The sequence below is a fragment of the Alternaria ethzedia genome (genome assembly GCF_023757985.1).
Source record: "Alternaria ethzedia strain BMP 0044 chromosome Unknown scaffold_6, whole genome shotgun sequence".
Taxonomy (NCBI): domain Eukaryota; kingdom Fungi; phylum Ascomycota; class Dothideomycetes; order Pleosporales; family Pleosporaceae; genus Alternaria; species Alternaria ethzedia.
Window position 1 is genome coordinate 1,528,844 of NW_026056199.1, and position 17,364 is coordinate 1,546,207.

At 51.8% G+C, this 17,364-nt stretch overlaps 5 protein-coding genes across 5 annotated transcripts; 2 read left to right on the forward strand and 3 right to left on the reverse strand.

Moving 5' to 3' along the window:
- Positions 1-778: 778 nt before the first annotated feature.
- Positions 779-1,792, reverse strand: J4E87_003800 (uncharacterized protein; the record flags this gene model as incomplete). Its single annotated transcript, XM_049375425.1, has 1 exon — positions 779-1,792. The coding sequence occupies one exon, from the start codon at positions 1,790-1,792 to the stop codon at positions 779-781; it is 1,014 nt and encodes a 337-aa protein (XP_049235347.1).
- Positions 1,793-3,009: 1,217 nt separating this feature from the next.
- On the forward strand, positions 3,010-4,451 carry J4E87_003801 (uncharacterized protein; the record flags this gene model as incomplete). Its single annotated transcript, XM_049375426.1, has 5 exons — positions 3,010-3,016; positions 3,131-3,535; positions 3,613-3,735; positions 3,788-4,059; positions 4,269-4,451. The coding sequence occupies 5 exons, from the start codon at positions 3,010-3,012 to the stop codon at positions 4,449-4,451; spliced, it is 990 nt and encodes a 329-aa protein (XP_049235348.1).
- An 849-nt stretch (positions 4,452-5,300) lies between these two features.
- J4E87_003802 (uncharacterized protein) lies at positions 5,301-6,139 on the forward strand (the record flags this gene model as incomplete). Its single annotated transcript, XM_049375427.1, has 2 exons — positions 5,301-5,658; positions 5,724-6,139. 2 exons carry the CDS (start codon positions 5,301-5,303, stop codon positions 6,137-6,139), a joined length of 774 nt encoding a protein of 257 aa, XP_049235349.1.
- Positions 6,140-8,944: 2,805 nt separating this feature from the next.
- J4E87_003803 (uncharacterized protein) lies at positions 8,945-9,825 on the reverse strand (the record flags this gene model as incomplete). Its single annotated transcript, XM_049375428.1, has 2 exons — positions 8,945-9,462; positions 9,510-9,825. 2 exons carry the CDS (start codon positions 9,823-9,825, stop codon positions 8,945-8,947), a joined length of 834 nt encoding a protein of 277 aa, XP_049235350.1.
- A 5,586-nt stretch (positions 9,826-15,411) lies between these two features.
- Positions 15,412-16,919, reverse strand: J4E87_003804 (uncharacterized protein; the record flags this gene model as incomplete). Its single annotated transcript, XM_049375429.1, has 3 exons — positions 15,412-15,851; positions 15,907-16,532; positions 16,591-16,919. The coding sequence occupies 3 exons, from the start codon at positions 16,917-16,919 to the stop codon at positions 15,412-15,414; spliced, it is 1,395 nt and encodes a 464-aa protein (XP_049235351.1).
- Between the last annotated feature and the right edge of the window lie 445 nt (positions 16,920-17,364).

Sequence of the window (17,364 nt, forward strand, 5' to 3'; positions counted from 1 at the left end):
CATTCGCATTCAGCTCCGCCTCTCCTTTCGAGCCGCTCCAACTTACTTACCGTGCCGCAGGGTACATGACTGCACACAACACGCTTTCAGGCGCCGACAGCCTTTTCGCAGTACTACATTATGCTACATCCTGTTGGTGGAAGGAACGTGCACTGTCGTTGTTGATCCCTCGTGGCTCGAGCGACTACTGGTGGATGTGGATCTATACTGCATCTGATATCAATAGACCGCATCTGGGATCGTTCCCTCGCAAGATTGGTACGCGTCATTATACGCTCGTATTGGGCATCGGACGGGATGGTAGTACACGAGCTATAGATGGACGTGAATAAATTCGCCGAGGACGTCCGTTCGTGCTGATCGTGTTGACGCAAGTTAGAAAAGGTTGTGGGTCTGGAAACGAGGCGAAGGCGGATGCAGGTGACATGTTCAGATCATGTTGATCGATTTCTTGATTATGCAAGATGCCCGGTGGCAGGTGGGTATGTTTGGGGGAGTTGCGCTGCGTACGTGGCGATCGCTATTTGTGCTATTCTTGAGGGTTTAATTTCCGATGTGGCCGAGGTGAGTGGGTTTGGAGATGCGGAAAGTGAACACGCATGATGTTGAGTAAACGAAGGAAAGCGAGGAAGCGGTTGAGTCAAACGAGTAGTTGTTTTAGAGATACAACTGATGAAAAATGTCTTGCACAGTGTCGTGCGCCTGTCGCTCCTGGGTATCAATGTCCTGAACGCCAAATACACACCTCCTACACACTCACGCATCAACTACCATGGGCCTAGTAGTCACCATCGTAATCGTAGCCACCCCTCCTCCGCCCACCATGGCCTAGATGTCGTCGGACCCAGTACTGATGATATGTGGAATAATCCCGCTCCCCACTGAGACCGAGTTGTCCTGCAACATTAACATAGCCGTCCTCATTCCTCTCCAGATTCTTTGTGTCGACTTCGCCCAGCTTACCCTCGAGGCCTGTGTCTGCCTCCCACTTGGCACGACAGTATGGACAAGTCGCTTTGCCCTTTGAGACAGCAATCCAATTCGCCATACAAGCCTTATGCACGTTGTTTCCACAGCTGGCTTTGCAGTATACGATGGGTTCGTTCTCGCCGAGTTCGTCGTAGCAGATGGGGCATTCACCCTCGATGGGCTTGCGGTTGCCGTCTTGGCCCTCTTGTTCAGTACCGTCCTTTCCGTCTGTCTCAACGCCGGGAATGGGCGGCGCGTTCTTGATGACTTCGCGCAGCTCGGAGCGGATGAGGGCTAGCTGGTATGCGACATCTTCCCGTGCCTTCAGCACGCGCAACATGACGTATATGATGTGCTTGCATTGATTGCCCTTCTTCGCGTGTGGACAGTCACAGCTCGGGACGAGACCAACTGAGACGGTGTAGACGTTGCCTGTAGAGCCTGCGACAATGACCTTCTCCTCGGGCACATCATCGCTTCCGCAGCGTTCGCGCGAAAGGACCGTGAGGCGCTGTGTGAAGGCTCTTTCCTTGATCGCGAGGTAGCTTTGTGGTGCCTGCTTGCGGAACACCCTCGCACGCTTCTCTTCGGCAGGCGCATCGGCGTCGCGCTTGCCTCTCTTCTTAGCAAGAGTCTTCTGAGACTTCTTGGGGGAATCTCCCGTCAAGTCGATTACTTCGGGTGCGCTCTTCGTCTTTTTGGCTTTCCGTGGTGTGGACTGGTATTTGAGGTGCGCATCGTCATCGTTATCGTCGTCGGCGTACGTGGTAGTCTTTCGCTTGCGGGTCGCGCGCGTCGGCGGAAGGCCCAGGTCGGAGTTCATGGCGTGTGTGTGATGTAACTGGCGTCGCAAGGCGAGCGAGAGGGTATCGGTTTGGCAGTCTGGTACGATTGGCTTATGTGCGGGGGAAGATGAGGAGTGTGGAGTGGCGGCAGCCCGGATCGCGCTTGCCTCACGCGTCCACGTGATGACGTAGCTAACATCTATTCCATCCATTGGAGACTCTTCTTCCCCACTTCAACTACTGCCATTAGGCCAATATCTCTTGCGGTGCTCCTATCGCATGAATAACGACTCAGATCTCTACCCATATACTACCCGGCAGGCAGCACTTGTGACATACATTCTCGAACTGGAAACCGCACAGTTGCTGCCATTGCTCTTTCATCCCAGTCTTCTCTTTTCATGTCGTACGTTTTGAGACTGTTTATATTTGCATACAGTATACAGATCGATAGCGACGCGTGCCCGAAACTTGGGTATCAAGGGCTCGCTACCACAGCTCAAGCCTGCAATCAGGGCCTCCGCACTCCGCTGCAATACAAGTGTAATCATTACATTAGAATGTGGCACTGGCATGGTACTATGTCTTATCTAGAGATACGCGTTCGAACCCATTGATTCAAAATGATCCGTTATCCGTTACCCTCTCTGCATGTCCCTATCCTACAAGCTTCCGTGGTACACCCAAACATCTCACCCACAATCTCGACCATGCTTTGCAATTGCAGGCGCTCGTTTGGCCCACATCATTTCACGGTCTTCAAGTTGAGCGGACTGCGCCCGTCATTACATGGCCATCAACGAGCTCATAACTGCGCTCACCCCTGCAGCATTCCAGACTGGTACCGTGTCGTGACAACGCCAGCTACTACGATCAACCGGCTCCTGTCATCCTTTGACTTCCCATCCTAACCTTATTCTCCGTTCTTCGTATTCCACCGGCCCTCTTCACGACAATATCCACGCGACTGCAGAGACAGCTCAAGCGACACAGAGTCATGGCTAGGCACGCAGTAGAGAAGACGACACCAGAAGAGCCCTTGGATGAGCAATCGATTCAGCCTCAATTGACTCCGTCGGCGGACCTCGAAGGACAGGCTGCGCCAGCTGAAGAACAGGATGTCTTTGGTAACGAGGAAGGCGCTGAGATACAGTACAAGACGTGCAAGTGGTGGTATGTACACAAACTACCTGATGCTGTGTGCAGTGTTACTGAACGAGATTTAACGGTACTTTGGTGCTCCTCGGCGTACGGCATGCATCGTTCGCTGGGCGTGATATCCTTCTTTGAAATATCGCTGACTTTCAAATGCCAGGAATGTCGGAACTCGTAAGCCTCTCATACCTTCGCACCGTCATATCAATAACACAACCAAGTGATGCTCGCAGAGAATGTCTCATTAGGTGTCCTCGCCCTTCCACAAGCCCTCGCAATCCTCGGCCTAGTCCCCGGTCTCCTCTGCATATGCTTCCTAGGCATCATCGCTACATACACTGGCTATTTGATCGGCGAATTCAAGCTGGCTCACCCGTCTGTAGCGAACTACGCGGATTGCGGCATGCTTATGAGCGGGCCAGTGCTTCGCGAGGTGCTTGCTGTCGGACAACTACTTGTCCTGATCTTCATCATGGGGGCGCACATCTTAACATTTGCGGTCGCGATGAATGCGATGACTGATCACGGCACTTGCACTATCGTCTTTACTGTTGTCGGACTGATCATCTCCTTCCTGCTAGGGTTGCCTAGAACGTTTAAGAACATTAGCTACTTTAGCTACTTTTGTAGGCCAAAGGATCCGATCGCTTCGTGAGAGCTCGCGACTGACATATATCAGCTTGCGCTTCCATCATTGTAGCAGTTACTGTAACTATGATCGCCATTAGTATCCAGAAGCCAGATATGGGCAACATCGTTGCTGTGCGACCCGATGTACCACTCGTCAAGGGACTCGCACCCGTGATGAACATCGTCTTAGCTTACAGTACGTTGTTTCCTGTTCTCTGGTCATAAAGACGTCTGCTGATTTCATACAGCTGGACACGTCGCCTTCTTCTCGTTCCAATCTGAACTCGAAGACCCTCGCGACTTCCGCAAAGCCCTCATTTTCGAGCAGGGTATCGCAGTCACATTTTATATGCTCATCTCCGTCATCATATACTACTACGCCGGGCCTCTCGTAGCCTCACCCGCCCTTGGTTCCGCGTCCCCCCTCGTCAGCAAGATTTGCTTTGGCATCGCGCTGCCCACGATCATCGTCGCAGGTGTAGTCAATGGCTCCGTAGCGACCAAATACATCTACTTTCGCGTATGGAAGGGCACCAATGTAGCATCTACTAACAGTTGGAAGAGCTTGGGAAGTTGGGGCGCTATATGTACAGGCGCATGGCTGGTAAGCTGGATCTTGGCTGAAGCAGTGCCGAACTTTAATCTGTTGTTGGGGTTGATCGGAGCGCTGTTTGGAAGCTGGTTTAGTTGTAAGTTACTGCCAACACGACTCACAGTGGACGATTGTAGGTGCATTGGCTGACGCGCATAGATGCGCTTCCTCCACTGATGTGGCTGTGGCACAACAAGAAGAACGGTAGGCTGTTCTCGTCGACTTCGCAAACAGCTTTTACCATTCTGAATATCTCTATTGTCATTCTAGGCATGCTCATTGTGAGTCCGCTCCCCAAGACATTACAAGACGAGTGCTGACCTCGTGCTACAGTTTGGGCTTGGGATGTGGTCGTCTGGATGGGCGTTGAACCGCGGGTCTGGCGGCAAGGTATTCTCTTGCGAGAACAACTGGCACCCCGTGAGCTGGGTTTCAGGAGGTACCAAAGATGCATAGATGTAGCGCATGGGCTGGAAGAGTGTTCTCGTGTTTTTTTTTAAGCTCGCTGATGGGCGTTATGGGGTTAAGAACCAAGACATAGGTTCATTAGAAGCGCGATTCTGTTGTAAAGATAAGAAAGATTCAACGCATTCGATATCAAGTCGTAGGCGTTGTGCGAGACGGTGTTGCTGCAGGATAGTAGCATCGCAGAAGGGAAGCTATGACGCGCCGGGACCTGCACAACCGAGCGCTGCGCATCTCACGACTCCTCACTTCACGAGCCAATGACAAGCCTCTCCTACCCCAGTGCGCGTCCGAAATAAGCTGTTTCCCGAAGAAAAAGACGCAGGCTCAGGTAATCTGGCTAATATCGATGTGGACGGGAAATGCCAAGTGAGGAGGCTGGACGACCTGGCCTCGCTCGGGCTCACCACGATGCTTACGCTGCGACCGTTGACTAGACGACGCACATATTATAGTTCTTACTGAATCAGGCCGAGGATATCTTTCCCGCGGACTGGTACGATTGTTCATATTGCGAAGGGTTGTACCATTGTTCCGCTGGTTTTCGTACTCCTGCCCTTGGCCAACCGTCCCACCTCGATTTCCACGAGCGCTCAAGCGTCCGACCCCGACCTCTTCGCTGCCCAATTTCCCCCTGATCGAGGTTTATACGTCCCCGCGACACTAACGCGACTGCAATATTATCTCGCGACTCCATTCTCATCATGCCCGTCGAGCTCCGTAAGCGCAAGGAAGCGCCCCCAGCGCCTGTGCGCCCAACGAAGAAGAAGGCGCCCGCCAAGGAGAAGAAGCCTGAGAGCGAGAAGACTGTCGTCGAGAAAGTCCAGGAAACTGTCACTGAGCAGGTCGAGGCTGTCAAGGAAGCTGTTGTCGGTAAGAGCAACGGCGAGTCTGCTGCCGCTGCGACTGGCCCACCCAAGGTCGGCGACACAATTGACCTCGCATCCTTTGGCGGAGAATTTGAGACGAATGATGGAGATAAGACAACGCTTGCAAAGCTCGTAGAGGAGAGCAAGGGTGGCGTTGTACTCTTCACCTACCCCAAGGCTTCAACGCCAGGATGTAAGTCTCCGACCCCTGACATCTCCATCGCGTTTGCAGAACAGTACTAACGCGTACAACCACAGGCACAAAACAAGCCTGCCTCTTCCGCGACTCCTACGACCCCCTTACCGCAACCGGCTACTCCATCTACGGTCTCTCCGCCGACAGCCCCAAAGCCAACACAACCTTCAAGACCAAGCAGAAGCTGCCCTACACCCTGCTTTGCGACCCTTCACAGAGCCTCATCTCTGCCATTGGTTTCAAGAAACCCCCGAAGAGCACAACACGCGGCGTCTTTGTTGTTGACAAGGAGGGCAAGGTGCTTGCGGTGCAGCCTGGTGGTCCGGCGGCTACGGTCGATGTGGTGAGGGAGCTTGTGGATAACAAAGATGGTGTGCCGAGTAAGGGAGATGCGGAGAAGGCTGAGAAGAAGGAGGATCAGGAGATGGCTGAGACGGCTGGGGAGGTCGCTGATACTGCAGCGAAGGTGGATGGTTAGGAGGCTTGAGCCTCTCGTGTCACTATCGCGGAGTTCAAGGTTTCAACAGCTTGGGAAAAGTGTGTGATACTTCATCGAATACATTTCTAGGTTTTGGCATATGCTAGTCACTCTGCAGACCTCACGGCTGTTTGCTAATGCGAAAACGGTTAGGTCACCAACGAAGGCGACACCATCGACATACACGCCATAGCGGACTAACAGACGCTTGGACAGGTTCATGCGCGGTACACTGCCTGCTAATCATTGCTAGTGACCGGTGGACGACTCGCTTGGGTGGGAGCACAGCCCGACGCTCGCCAGGAAGACGACGCTCCATGAGCCTGCATGTTGATCGACACATCAAGACACGATACATACCAATACTGTGTTTGGGGCCTGGCACAGGCTGCTCAGCTTATTCGATACCACGGAGACGAGTAAAGAGCAACACCAGGAGCACACTTGACGTGTAATGGCATCATTAGACAAGGCGCCCGTCGAGGCAGTTTTTCAGAATATGACGCGCAAAGACGTCTGGGCCTAGACGACAGCAGCTTCCTTTCCCACTGGTAATGTCGTTTCGGAGCCACCGAAGGTGTAATGTGATGCTGCGCCACAGCCTTCCAGGAATCTGACCATGTTCACCGGCTGACCGGTGCAAGGATCAGGCTGCACATTGGTTAATCACAGGCTCAGCTGCGATGGTTCGAAGAACTTGGGAATTTGTCCATACCCGTTCACCGTATCCGGTGAATTCGTCTTGCCCCATCCCCGTTGAGTAATGAATTACCGCTCAGCGGTTGCCCATTGCATGAGCAATACTGACAGGTTCACAGACTTTGCACCCGTGGAAGCATTTGGTGTGGATGTTGAAATGGACTTAGTTTACAGTAATTAACGGGTATCTACATGATTACACGCTTTGTTCGTGGAAGACATGTTCGTGAGCCATGGGTTCTCACAAATTACCTTTCTCGTCAGAGCAACGATATAATGCGGATACCTTGCAGAGTCGCTGCGCCACCCTCGCAAGGTCTTGGTCTGGTATGAACACGTCTGTCCGGTCCTCTCAGCGGATCGTCGCCTCTTTGTGGGTGGCACAGCACCTGAGTAGGCAGCCTGGCTCACTGAGGCTCTGAAGTATAAGCCCGATCAAGCTCAGCCCCGTCCCGATGAACCATACTACTATACTAGCCCCCTTGATCTCCTGCAGCGTTTCGTAATATCCGCGAACCTCGACTTCCACCATCTCCCGTCTCTTGCATTGTTACCACTATGGACAATCAAACATTTCCGGCCGACATGGATCGAACCAGTAAAGTCAAGAGACTCTTCTCTTCGCGCAGTGAGTCACTAAGCCTTGTAACAGAGATGATTTGCTCAAAGCTAACAATTTGTCCAAGGTGATCGCACCGTATCAATCGACCCAGCGCTTCCTACCCAAGTCTCTGGCCAGATGGATGAGAACGACGAGTTACTCAAGAGCAAGACCAAGCGGCGCAAGCTCACAATCAGCTGCACGTTCTCTAGGTTCAAACGATGCCTCAAGTCTTATCTGCCGTCCAACACAACGACATGCGATGCTCCTTCGCTATCACACAAGCTCCGACGCAGTTTCACACCCGCAAAGAAGAACGAAAACTTCAGAAGGAAGGTGGATGTCTCTGTATGGGACAAAGATCGCAAAGAGTGGACAAGAACCAACCCTGGCGTTGTTCTTGTGGATACGCAATGCCAGTACAACCTGATCACTCCTCAATTTCTAGAGGTGTTTGGTCTGTCACCAAGCCCCAGTACGGATCCGATCATGATAACACTCAGCAACAATACCGAAGTGCCGTGCTTGGGTGAGGTCAGAGCAAGATGGTGGTGCAGCGATTCTCGAAAAGTCCCCAATTTCCGACCGAAGTACGAAATGTCGACCTTTTACGTGGTAGATCTGGAGATATTCCAACTCGTGATTGGGAGTGAAACGATCGTAGAGTTGGGTCTCTTGCAAGGGAACCGCGAGTTCTTCGGAGCCTTTATGACTTCACCGCCCCGTGTCGACTGTACGTTCTTAGCCGCAAATCGTGGACCATTACTGACGCATAACAGCTGCGAAGATCGCTCAAAAACAACGAGAGGCTGAAGAAAGACGTAAGAAAGATCGAGAGGAGAAGAGGAAGTATGAACAGCAACAGGTGAGCCGTCAAAGCTCTGATTCATGGTTGCAATACTGACTTGGACAGAAACAAGCTGCCAAGGCTCGGAAACCCTGACCCCGCACCCGAAACATACTGCACACACGTATACACGCCGGATTGGGTTCTTTCATACGATCCAAGATTGATTCGGTCACCAATCCCAGTTGACGTTGAGGTAACACGCCGACAATGGACGGGAGCCGGACTGCGACGAGATAAAGATGACGACTTCTTATGTTGATGCTTGTTTGGGTTGCTTATGGAGGTGAATTGCCGCGGGGCGGGGTGAGATTTAACTGAGTCTTTTCAACGGCTCAGTGGCCGGATGAGTGCTGTGCCGAAGTTGGTGGCGTACGTCTGCAGGCGGTTACAGCGCATGCCGCTTACCGACAATTTCCTGCAGCGCATACGACCGACATGCTAAGCGACGGAGTTATGGGATGACCAGTCACCAATACTGTTTATTTTTGTTGGGCATGTCCACGTCTCTGTCTAGAAATAATCGTGCCTTCTTGCGATTGAATCCAGATTAACCTTCATCCGACAGTGCTCCTGTCAGAACCAACAAAGACGACCTGTACAGCAGCAAATCTTAAGTCTAGTCAGTAGGTGGGCATTGAGAAGGACGTATATGTACTTACGCAGCTGTAATCGCAAACATCTCGGCGCGCTTCGCATTAGCCAAGCCCATCAAGCAGATAGAAACCAGGACGTTGAACCCAGCAATGATGCCAAGTCGGGCAGTCATGGACTGAACGCGATACAGTACGGCGATAGATGCTATCGGTATGAGAGACGCGAGGATACTGGTTATCCAATAGGTAATGCGATAGATAGTGCTATCTTCGTAGCCGACCACTCCATGAACGCGGGAAGGCTTCATGTGTCGAGCACAGCCACACCTGAAGAGGTTGGTGATGGTACTCTCTGCAGCCCATGCGGAAAAGGCATCCTTCTTTGCGCGAGGACATAGAGTCACCAGATCTGGCTTGTAGGACTTGTGATCGCATGCAGAGCCCCATATCTCTGCGTCGGACCCATTCAACGCAAGGTCGCCCATCGCTGCGGACTGGAGATAGTTCTGGATGTGGTGAAGATCCCAAGTGCTAGGCTTAGGGTACTTCAGAATCTTGGCTTGTTGTACTAACGCGTCATCTACTTTAGTCAGCTCTATGCGTCCCCTGGAGAATCGTTGAACACACTGTACTCTTTCATCTTTTCCCTAATCTTCATGACCAATTCCAGTTGTTCACCTGTGCCATTCTTCTCGGATTCACGCAGCCAGTACCAATCCAGAGCAAATTTTGACCTCTTCCCCGATCCGTCAATTTTGTCGGCCAGTTGTTGCTCTCGTAGCTCCTCTTCCAGATATGTGAGCTCAGCCTGCATGTACAGCAGGTTTTGAGCATTGAGAGCCCCAAACCTGCGGAATATGGCGAGCTCAGGTAGTATCTCCATCTGCGCAGCCAGCTTCGGATACCCTATAACAAATCGATCAAGAGGATCTTGCGATGACATTGTTGTTCTTTCGTGGCTAGATAGCCTTCATGCGTGTCTCCCCATATAGGTGTCGCTCATTACGCCCATATATATTGAACTTAGCATTCGAATGTGCGTAAGAGCCTCCACGTCATTCAACACACCATCTGCAGTTGACAAGCCATGCGCATGAAGAGGGCAAAAGGACCTCTATGTGAAGCTGCATACATCTGCAATGTTAAGCAGCCCTCAGCCTGAGGTGCAGGCATATTCGTCAGGCATACACATCGTTCATCGCTAAGTTCTACCCACCCCTACCACCAGTGATAAGCCACCTCTGAACATGAAATCTGAATCCTTATGGATTGCTGCGAATTCGATGACAATTGTTGATCGAATGCGTTGATGTTATTTAGTTTTCTGCGACGAGACGAAACATTCGTTGTCCTTGAAGGTGGAAGCACAAGCGAAAAGTACTTTGGATCTCGCAGAACTACGAATGAGATGGAAGGTCGATTTAGTAGGCGGCCAAGAGGACGCATCATGGCTACGCTGGTGTATGTGAGATTCCAAGGTTTCGCAGCCTGCTGCGGATAAGGTTGCTCATGCCTGCTGGCGCTACTAGCGCACTAGTGGTTGCCTCCCGGGCGGCCCCGGGGGCACCTGCACAGTCAGGTCACGCGCGTCCATCGCAGCCCTGGAGGTCGCCTGCATTTAACTCTACACAACAAGAACGCATCTGCGAGACTTATCGTTTCCACATCGTCTGTCACTTCAGGTGCAGGATGGGAAAAACAAAGATGAGAATGATCACCGTTTTGAAAATCTGAACTTGGATGACGAGGCTATACTGGAATACTGATCGGTAAAGAACATGCCCTGCTGCTGCGCCCAGCTGACTACTCCAGGAACAGGCAATGGTTGCCTTCTTTCAGGCAGTGACGCAAAAACAGTCGAGATCAGTTTGCTCCGGTGATTCAATCACGTATCAGTGGGATGATGACTGCGCCACTAGAGGACACTGAAGATGCTCATTGGATTTGTCCTGCTTGCGCTGCGCATCTGAGTCCTCATGTTGTTCACTTTGCCATTTGCGCAGTTCCTCAGGGTAATACACAGGACCCGCATGCGCGACCGAATACGTGCCTTGGGCTATTGGCCGCTTTTATATGCGGAGGGCATGCCTCACTTTTTGGAGGACCTCCTTACTCATTACACTCAAAACCTAGGTCTCGATTCAAACGCATCAACAACGCTATCGCATTCTCGCGTGAAATACCACCCACAACTCAATTGACTACCAAAACATGTACGATTGTGGACTCTCCAGGTTGTTGTCATTTGGTGTGCGTTGTCCTCCACCGTCATCGGTCATTGTTAACGAGATCCAGCGAAGACAACGAATCCCTCAGCCGGCCCAAATCGAGATCTGCTCTCGAACAAAGGGTAGCTTGGAAACCTGGGAGGTAGCTGTCCTCTCATGCGATCCAAATACAACGACAAGCATCATATCACGGCCCATGTTGCAGGTACTGGATGTTCCAGTGCATACGAACGAAAAAACGGAGTGCGTTCTCGCCAACCATCGAGGCGAAGGGGTGGAAGGATATGTCGACTTGACTTGGTGCTTCGGAAGCAATACCAAGCATATACAAGAGACCCGGTTTTGGGTGACAACTACAGAGAATCCCGCATACGATGTGGTACTGGGGCGAGGGGATGCTGAAAAGTTCGGTCTCGTGAAGCCGAGAAGACACTTCTGAGATGTCGCATACCTCAAGTGTATATCGCTTCGGCTCAAAGACGACCTTCTTCTTTCTTTCCTATCTTGTCGCTGCATAGATTCTTGTATCGAAGGACAGACATGGTTGACCAAGAAGAGGTTCAGATCGCTGACCTACATTCTCTTGGATCGTAGCCAAACAGAAACCCATTTCCTAGATAAAACCTGGAAGTAGTTAGGCTGTCGTAGTTTCCTTTGTATTCCATAATCTGGTGTTTTGTTTGCTACTGTCGCTACGGATACGCTGCTGTTTTGTTTTCCGTCCCATCTTGTAGCAATGACGAGCATCTCTCCCTGTATCTGCGCTTTGTTCTACTTGAACATTCTGAACTGCTGAGAATACAATTTTACTGCGAAAAGAAGCGATAAAAATGGCAACATGATTTCGATTGTCTTTGCACAACGAATACTGGAGTACACCTATCCTCGGAGCTTCTCGCGTATGTACCGAACCAACAGTGGGCAAATGTACACGACATTTGCATGACAGAGAGATACGCCATGATGATTCTCCAAGCCTTCTTTCCACAGGAAACATACCAGCTGACAACTCAGACGCATGAGTCCTTTCATCTTCTACTCAATGTTGTGAGATATCAGGCTCACTTTTGGAAGGACCAACATCGATGTCGGCATTCAGAAAGCCCCCAAACTGGGAGCTCTCACCGGACTGCTTGTAGGAAGGTGGTAGTGTTGGTCTCCTCACGGGTGGGATCGATCAGTCGGCAATGACGTCAAGATCCTCAAGGCTGGTATTGGTGGCCTCTACCTCCAGGTCATGGGCATCTTAGGATGTGGTCAGACACATGTCTTATAGGCCCATTGCATATGACACGTACGAGTGATATGACGGCCTCTTAGGCGTCGAAGTAAGACGCAGCCAAGCGAATCATGGTGGTGAAGACCAGCTAGGGTAGCAACGGTACTCAAGACACCAAATGTACCGAAGCATATCTGCAAGGCAAGCTCTGTAGAGCTGTCTGCGTTAGACATTGGATGCCTTATTGGAGAGGTACGAGTGGCAGGAGGGCGAAGTAGGCAAGCAGTAAGGCAACCGAGGCAAGAAGATAGTAGTAAGCCAAGTCAGTGCAAATACCAAAGGCGAAAAGAGACTTAGTAGACACAAGTTGAAGTGGATGGCATTATCATAGCATATCCGTACCCCCAGGGTCTTATACATTTTCTCGATGGTATGCACCTTTTTGGCACTGTGAGGAAACGCATGAAAGCTTTTTGACACATACACATGGGTGTAGCGGAGCTTTTATACATTCACGTCTTGGTACTTGAGGTATGTCTTCTCAAATGACGAATATCAGGCTCGAGGCATCTGTTCGGGTTAGCGTTTGATACAGGAAGAGATCAGAGAGTCCCGAGGTCTCATTGATGCTGACATTGCGTTGACGCTGTGTCGTAAAGCACCCAATGATCACATACATAGCCATAATCCAACACACTAGCTATGAGTTCTGGGGATATGATTGGATAGTACACACATTAAGAGATTTCCCCGAAGAATAAAGTTCATCAGCAGGGCAAATGAGGCTCTCACCGGTGCGGAGAACATCAACATAGCCCGATACTCAGCTCGCACAACATCAGGTTTGAGCTCCAATGACGCTCGCTATTCAAACAAGGCCAATCAGAGAAACATTAATCTCAGCCTCAGGCAGAGAGCCTCCCCGCGTGCCGAAGTCAGCCTCCTTGCTGAGTTCAGCCTTGGAGGTCAATTGGATCTAGAGAGGCCAACGCAACGTACAGGTGCATAAATCGCTCAAAGTTCACTATCGGTATCCGCAAGAACCGGTGTCGAAAAGAACATACGAGGCGCATGAGTGTGAAAGAGCGAGCTCTATACTCAGCCTGCGTAGCCAGGGCGCACTCCAAGGCATAATCGCAACCGGAGCAAGGCAGCCATGGAAAGACAGCACGCATCACAGCCTTGCCATGAAGAACCTAACTTACAACCAAATAATAATGATGAATTGAATGAATGGGTATCAATCTCCTACTTCTCCTAGCTCCCCTCTCTCCCAGGCCGATACGGAATATACGCATCCCCCACCTCCGGTATAACAGCATTACCATCAATTTCCACCGGCGCAATAGGTTTCCTCGGCACCCTCGCCAACCCCGCAAGTTCCGTCGCTCCTTCTCCGTTCACCGGAGTCGTTTCCACCGTAGAACTCCCATATGCCGGTGCAGTACTAGCCAATTTCTGACGCTCAGCTTCTGTAGCATCCATCTCGACATTCCATTCGGGGGTCTCATATGGGTTTTGTGATGGGTTGGCGTAGTGGGCTGCGGTCGTGCCTTTGGGTATGGCGTGGTAAGCGGATGGGGAGTGATTTGCGTTGTCGTCGGCGGGCCTTGTTGGGTCATCGTCTTTCTCATCTCCCATGTGCTTTGATGCAAGGGCTGCTTTTCTGTTCTTCTTTCGTCGACGCCAGAGGAGGAATAGGGCTAATGCTCCGAGGATCATGACGAGTGGGATGACGGTGGCTATCGCTGCGATGGCACCTGTTGAGATTCCATTCCCACTGCCGTTGCTGTCACCGCCACTTCCTCCTCCCTGACTCCCACCACTGTTACTTGCGGATGCACCAGTCGCTGTGTTCGAGGCAGTCGGATTTACACTGCCGGCATCACTAGGCTGATACCTCAAGTGCAACGCAGTGATACTCGGTGTCGCGCTCGCTGGCCATGATCCGCCAGCATATGTCCTCGATTCGTTCTCCTCCGCGTCCGCTTCTCCGCATTCAACAACTGGGAAGTTGCCACTACCTCCCGGTCGACACCCATCTCTTCCATCTGCCTGAAACCCATTGGGACAACACTGCAACCCAATCTCTCCGTCTATCCACCTGTTGTCACTGCCCTCTCCATTCGCGTCTGTTTGTGTAGCAACGGCCGTCCAGGAAGCTGGGCATGCGGTAGCGGGGGAGTAGAATGCGGATGGCGATGGGTAGATATTCGATGTCACCCAGGGCATGCAAGCCGTATTTATGCTGAAGGGTATCGGATCCTCGTCTTCTTCAGGGAAGACGCATGTCTCGCCCCATGCGACGGCGCCGTTGAGATTGCGTAGGGTAGCGCATGCTTGAGGTGGTGCAGTCGCCCATGCCGTGTCCCAAGTGTGTTGTAGGCTTCGCGATGTAGACGTCATCACGAAAGAGAGGAACTTCAATCCTCACCACAGCCACGGCTGTGTTTCTGGGCAATGCTTGCTAGCTACGAGAATAGAGCTAGAGGATTGAAAGGATAATAATGCAAGAGAAAAATGGCAACGATGCGCAATGGCTTCACAGCAATTACTGAACACCGAAGACACGCCGCTGCATCGGGGGAATTAAGTACGTTATTCCCAAAAGCCCATTCATCATCGGAATACATCACCAGGAACACAGCCTTGCCAGACCCACTTGCCGCATCTTGGACTGTTAGAGGCGTGGTGGTGTGGAGAGAATTCGATGATTTCATTCGGTGGCAACGGGCCGGCAGTTCGTGTCATAGGTTGCTGTTCCTGGGCAATCTTGGCAACTTAGCCTCGTGTAGGCTAGTTTGGTTGATCTCAGTGAGTTAGCGATCGATATTTGCCTCGGGCATGTACAGTAGAGTCTGTGTCGCTGTCGTTGGTGGAGAGCTGCCGGTTTGAAGGATTTGGCATAGCCACTGTACTCATCATCACGCTGCACCAGCGGCCTGGTAGTGAATTTTGTGTTCTATTTTTGAGTTTCCGTTTATGTACAGATAGTAGTAGTATGCGAAAGCTTGTTTCGAACGGATAGTTCGGTACATGGTATACTAGATCAATTCCTTCGTAGAGTTGTAGTTCTCATCGGCTATGCTTTGTAGCCAGCCTCCGCCAGACCCTCCTTCAGGCTCTCAATCGCCTTGGTGATGTCTGGTCGGTTCGGGTCGGTGACGCTGACGCCCATGTGTCCGAAGCGAATGTACTTGGTTGCGATCTCCTTGTGCAGACCACCAGCGAAGATGACACCCTTCTTCATGAGGTTGGGCAGAACGTCCGGAGGTGTCATACCTTCAGGTAGGTAAATGGCGGTCATACCAGTGGCCTGGTTCTCAGGCTTGGAAGCAAGCTGCTTGAGACCAAGATCAGCAACAGCCTTCTTGACCTTTTGCGACGCGGTCTTGTGTGCGGCCCAGTAGTCTTCGACGGGTCGGGCGAGGATCTGTTTGAGTGCAGTGTCGAGCGCGTGGATGAGTTGTGGGGAGGGTGTAGCGAAGTAGGACGCCTTCTTGGCTTCGTAGTTTTGCATGACTGCGGTTTTGTTAGTTCCATTGATGTGCTTGTATTGGGGACTTGAGATACTCACTGGGCAACCAGTTCTTCCATGAGCCGAAGTAAGAAGTTGGTCGTGTCTTCCTCGCCTTGAACCTCTCAATCGCGCGGCCAGATACCATCATGATGCTCAGACCAGCTGGGCAGCCAATGCCCTTTTGCGAAGCCGTGATGACGGCATCGAGCTTCCACTCGTCGAAGCGGATCTCTTCGGAGCCAACACTGCAGACACCGTCGACTACGACCAATGTCTCGGGGCTGACCCTGTGGACAAGCTCGCTCAATGCCTTGATCTCGCTGAGCACACCAGTCGACGTGTCGACGTGGGTGACGGTCAGGATCTTGTACTCCTTCTCCTTCAGTGCCTTCTCCACCTCATCGAGTTGTGGTCGGTCGCCAATGGGCGCTTTGAGCTGTGTAGCCTTAACACCGTAGGTCTCGAAGCAGTCGGCGAACGAGTCGGCAAAGTAGCCGGTGTGTAGGACGAGCACCTCATCGCCGGGCTCTACCAAGTTGGCCGCTACCTGGTCCCATCCGAGTGTGCCAGAGCCAGAGATGACGAAGGGTTGCGCGGCAGGGTCGCTGGACAGGAACAGCTTGCGCAGGTTTCCGAGGACTTCGCTGAAGGTGTTTACAAAGGGTTGGCCGACATGCGATTCACTAATGAGGTTAGCAATTGCGAACAGCATGAACCGTAATTGCGACGAAGGAGTCTTACCTGTAATGGCTCATGGACGAAAGTACGGCATCGTCAAACTCAATGGGCCCAGGAATGAGCAGGGCAGGGTGTGGTGCTTGGCTCGACATCTTCTTGGGGGGTTCCGGCGCAAGCTTCTTGACCTGCTCTACTTCCTTCTTGATTTCCTTCTTGGCTTCCTGCTTGAACTCTTCGGCCTTCTTGGGAGGTATGCGATTGCCTTGTTCGTCTTCGATGCGGGCGGTGCGTTCAGTGGAGAAGGGAGTGTTCAATTCGAGAAAGGGCTTCGAGTCTAAATGCTTGGAGATCTGTGTAAGGCGGGAGCCAGCGCGCGCACGAGGTGACGACATGCTTGGGCGGGGTTGAAGGCGGCTGTTCACGGCTAGGAGACGCAACCGCGGGGCTGCAAACATCCGGTGATCGGAGACGCGCGATGGATGAAAGTGGCTTTGATAGACACGAACGGTTGCTGCGTTATGCCAATTGCGACAATCTGCGACTATTTGTTCGTGTTCAGGAGACGAGGACGCGTCAGAGAAAAGAAAATTAGTTACTGATAGTAATGAGAGACTGGGAAGGAATTTGGAGATGCGATTGACAAATAAGGGGTCTATGGATGGCCGCTCATAAATTTACGGAACGAAAAGACACTTCTACTCGCACGGATGCGGACCCGGGAGTTGCTGAATCGTGGGGTGCCACGGGTCCGCGATTCGGTCGCGTGGCGGGTGAACATGCGCTCGTCACGTGCTCGCGAGAAAACGGCTGGACTTTACTCGGCAGGGATGTTTGTTA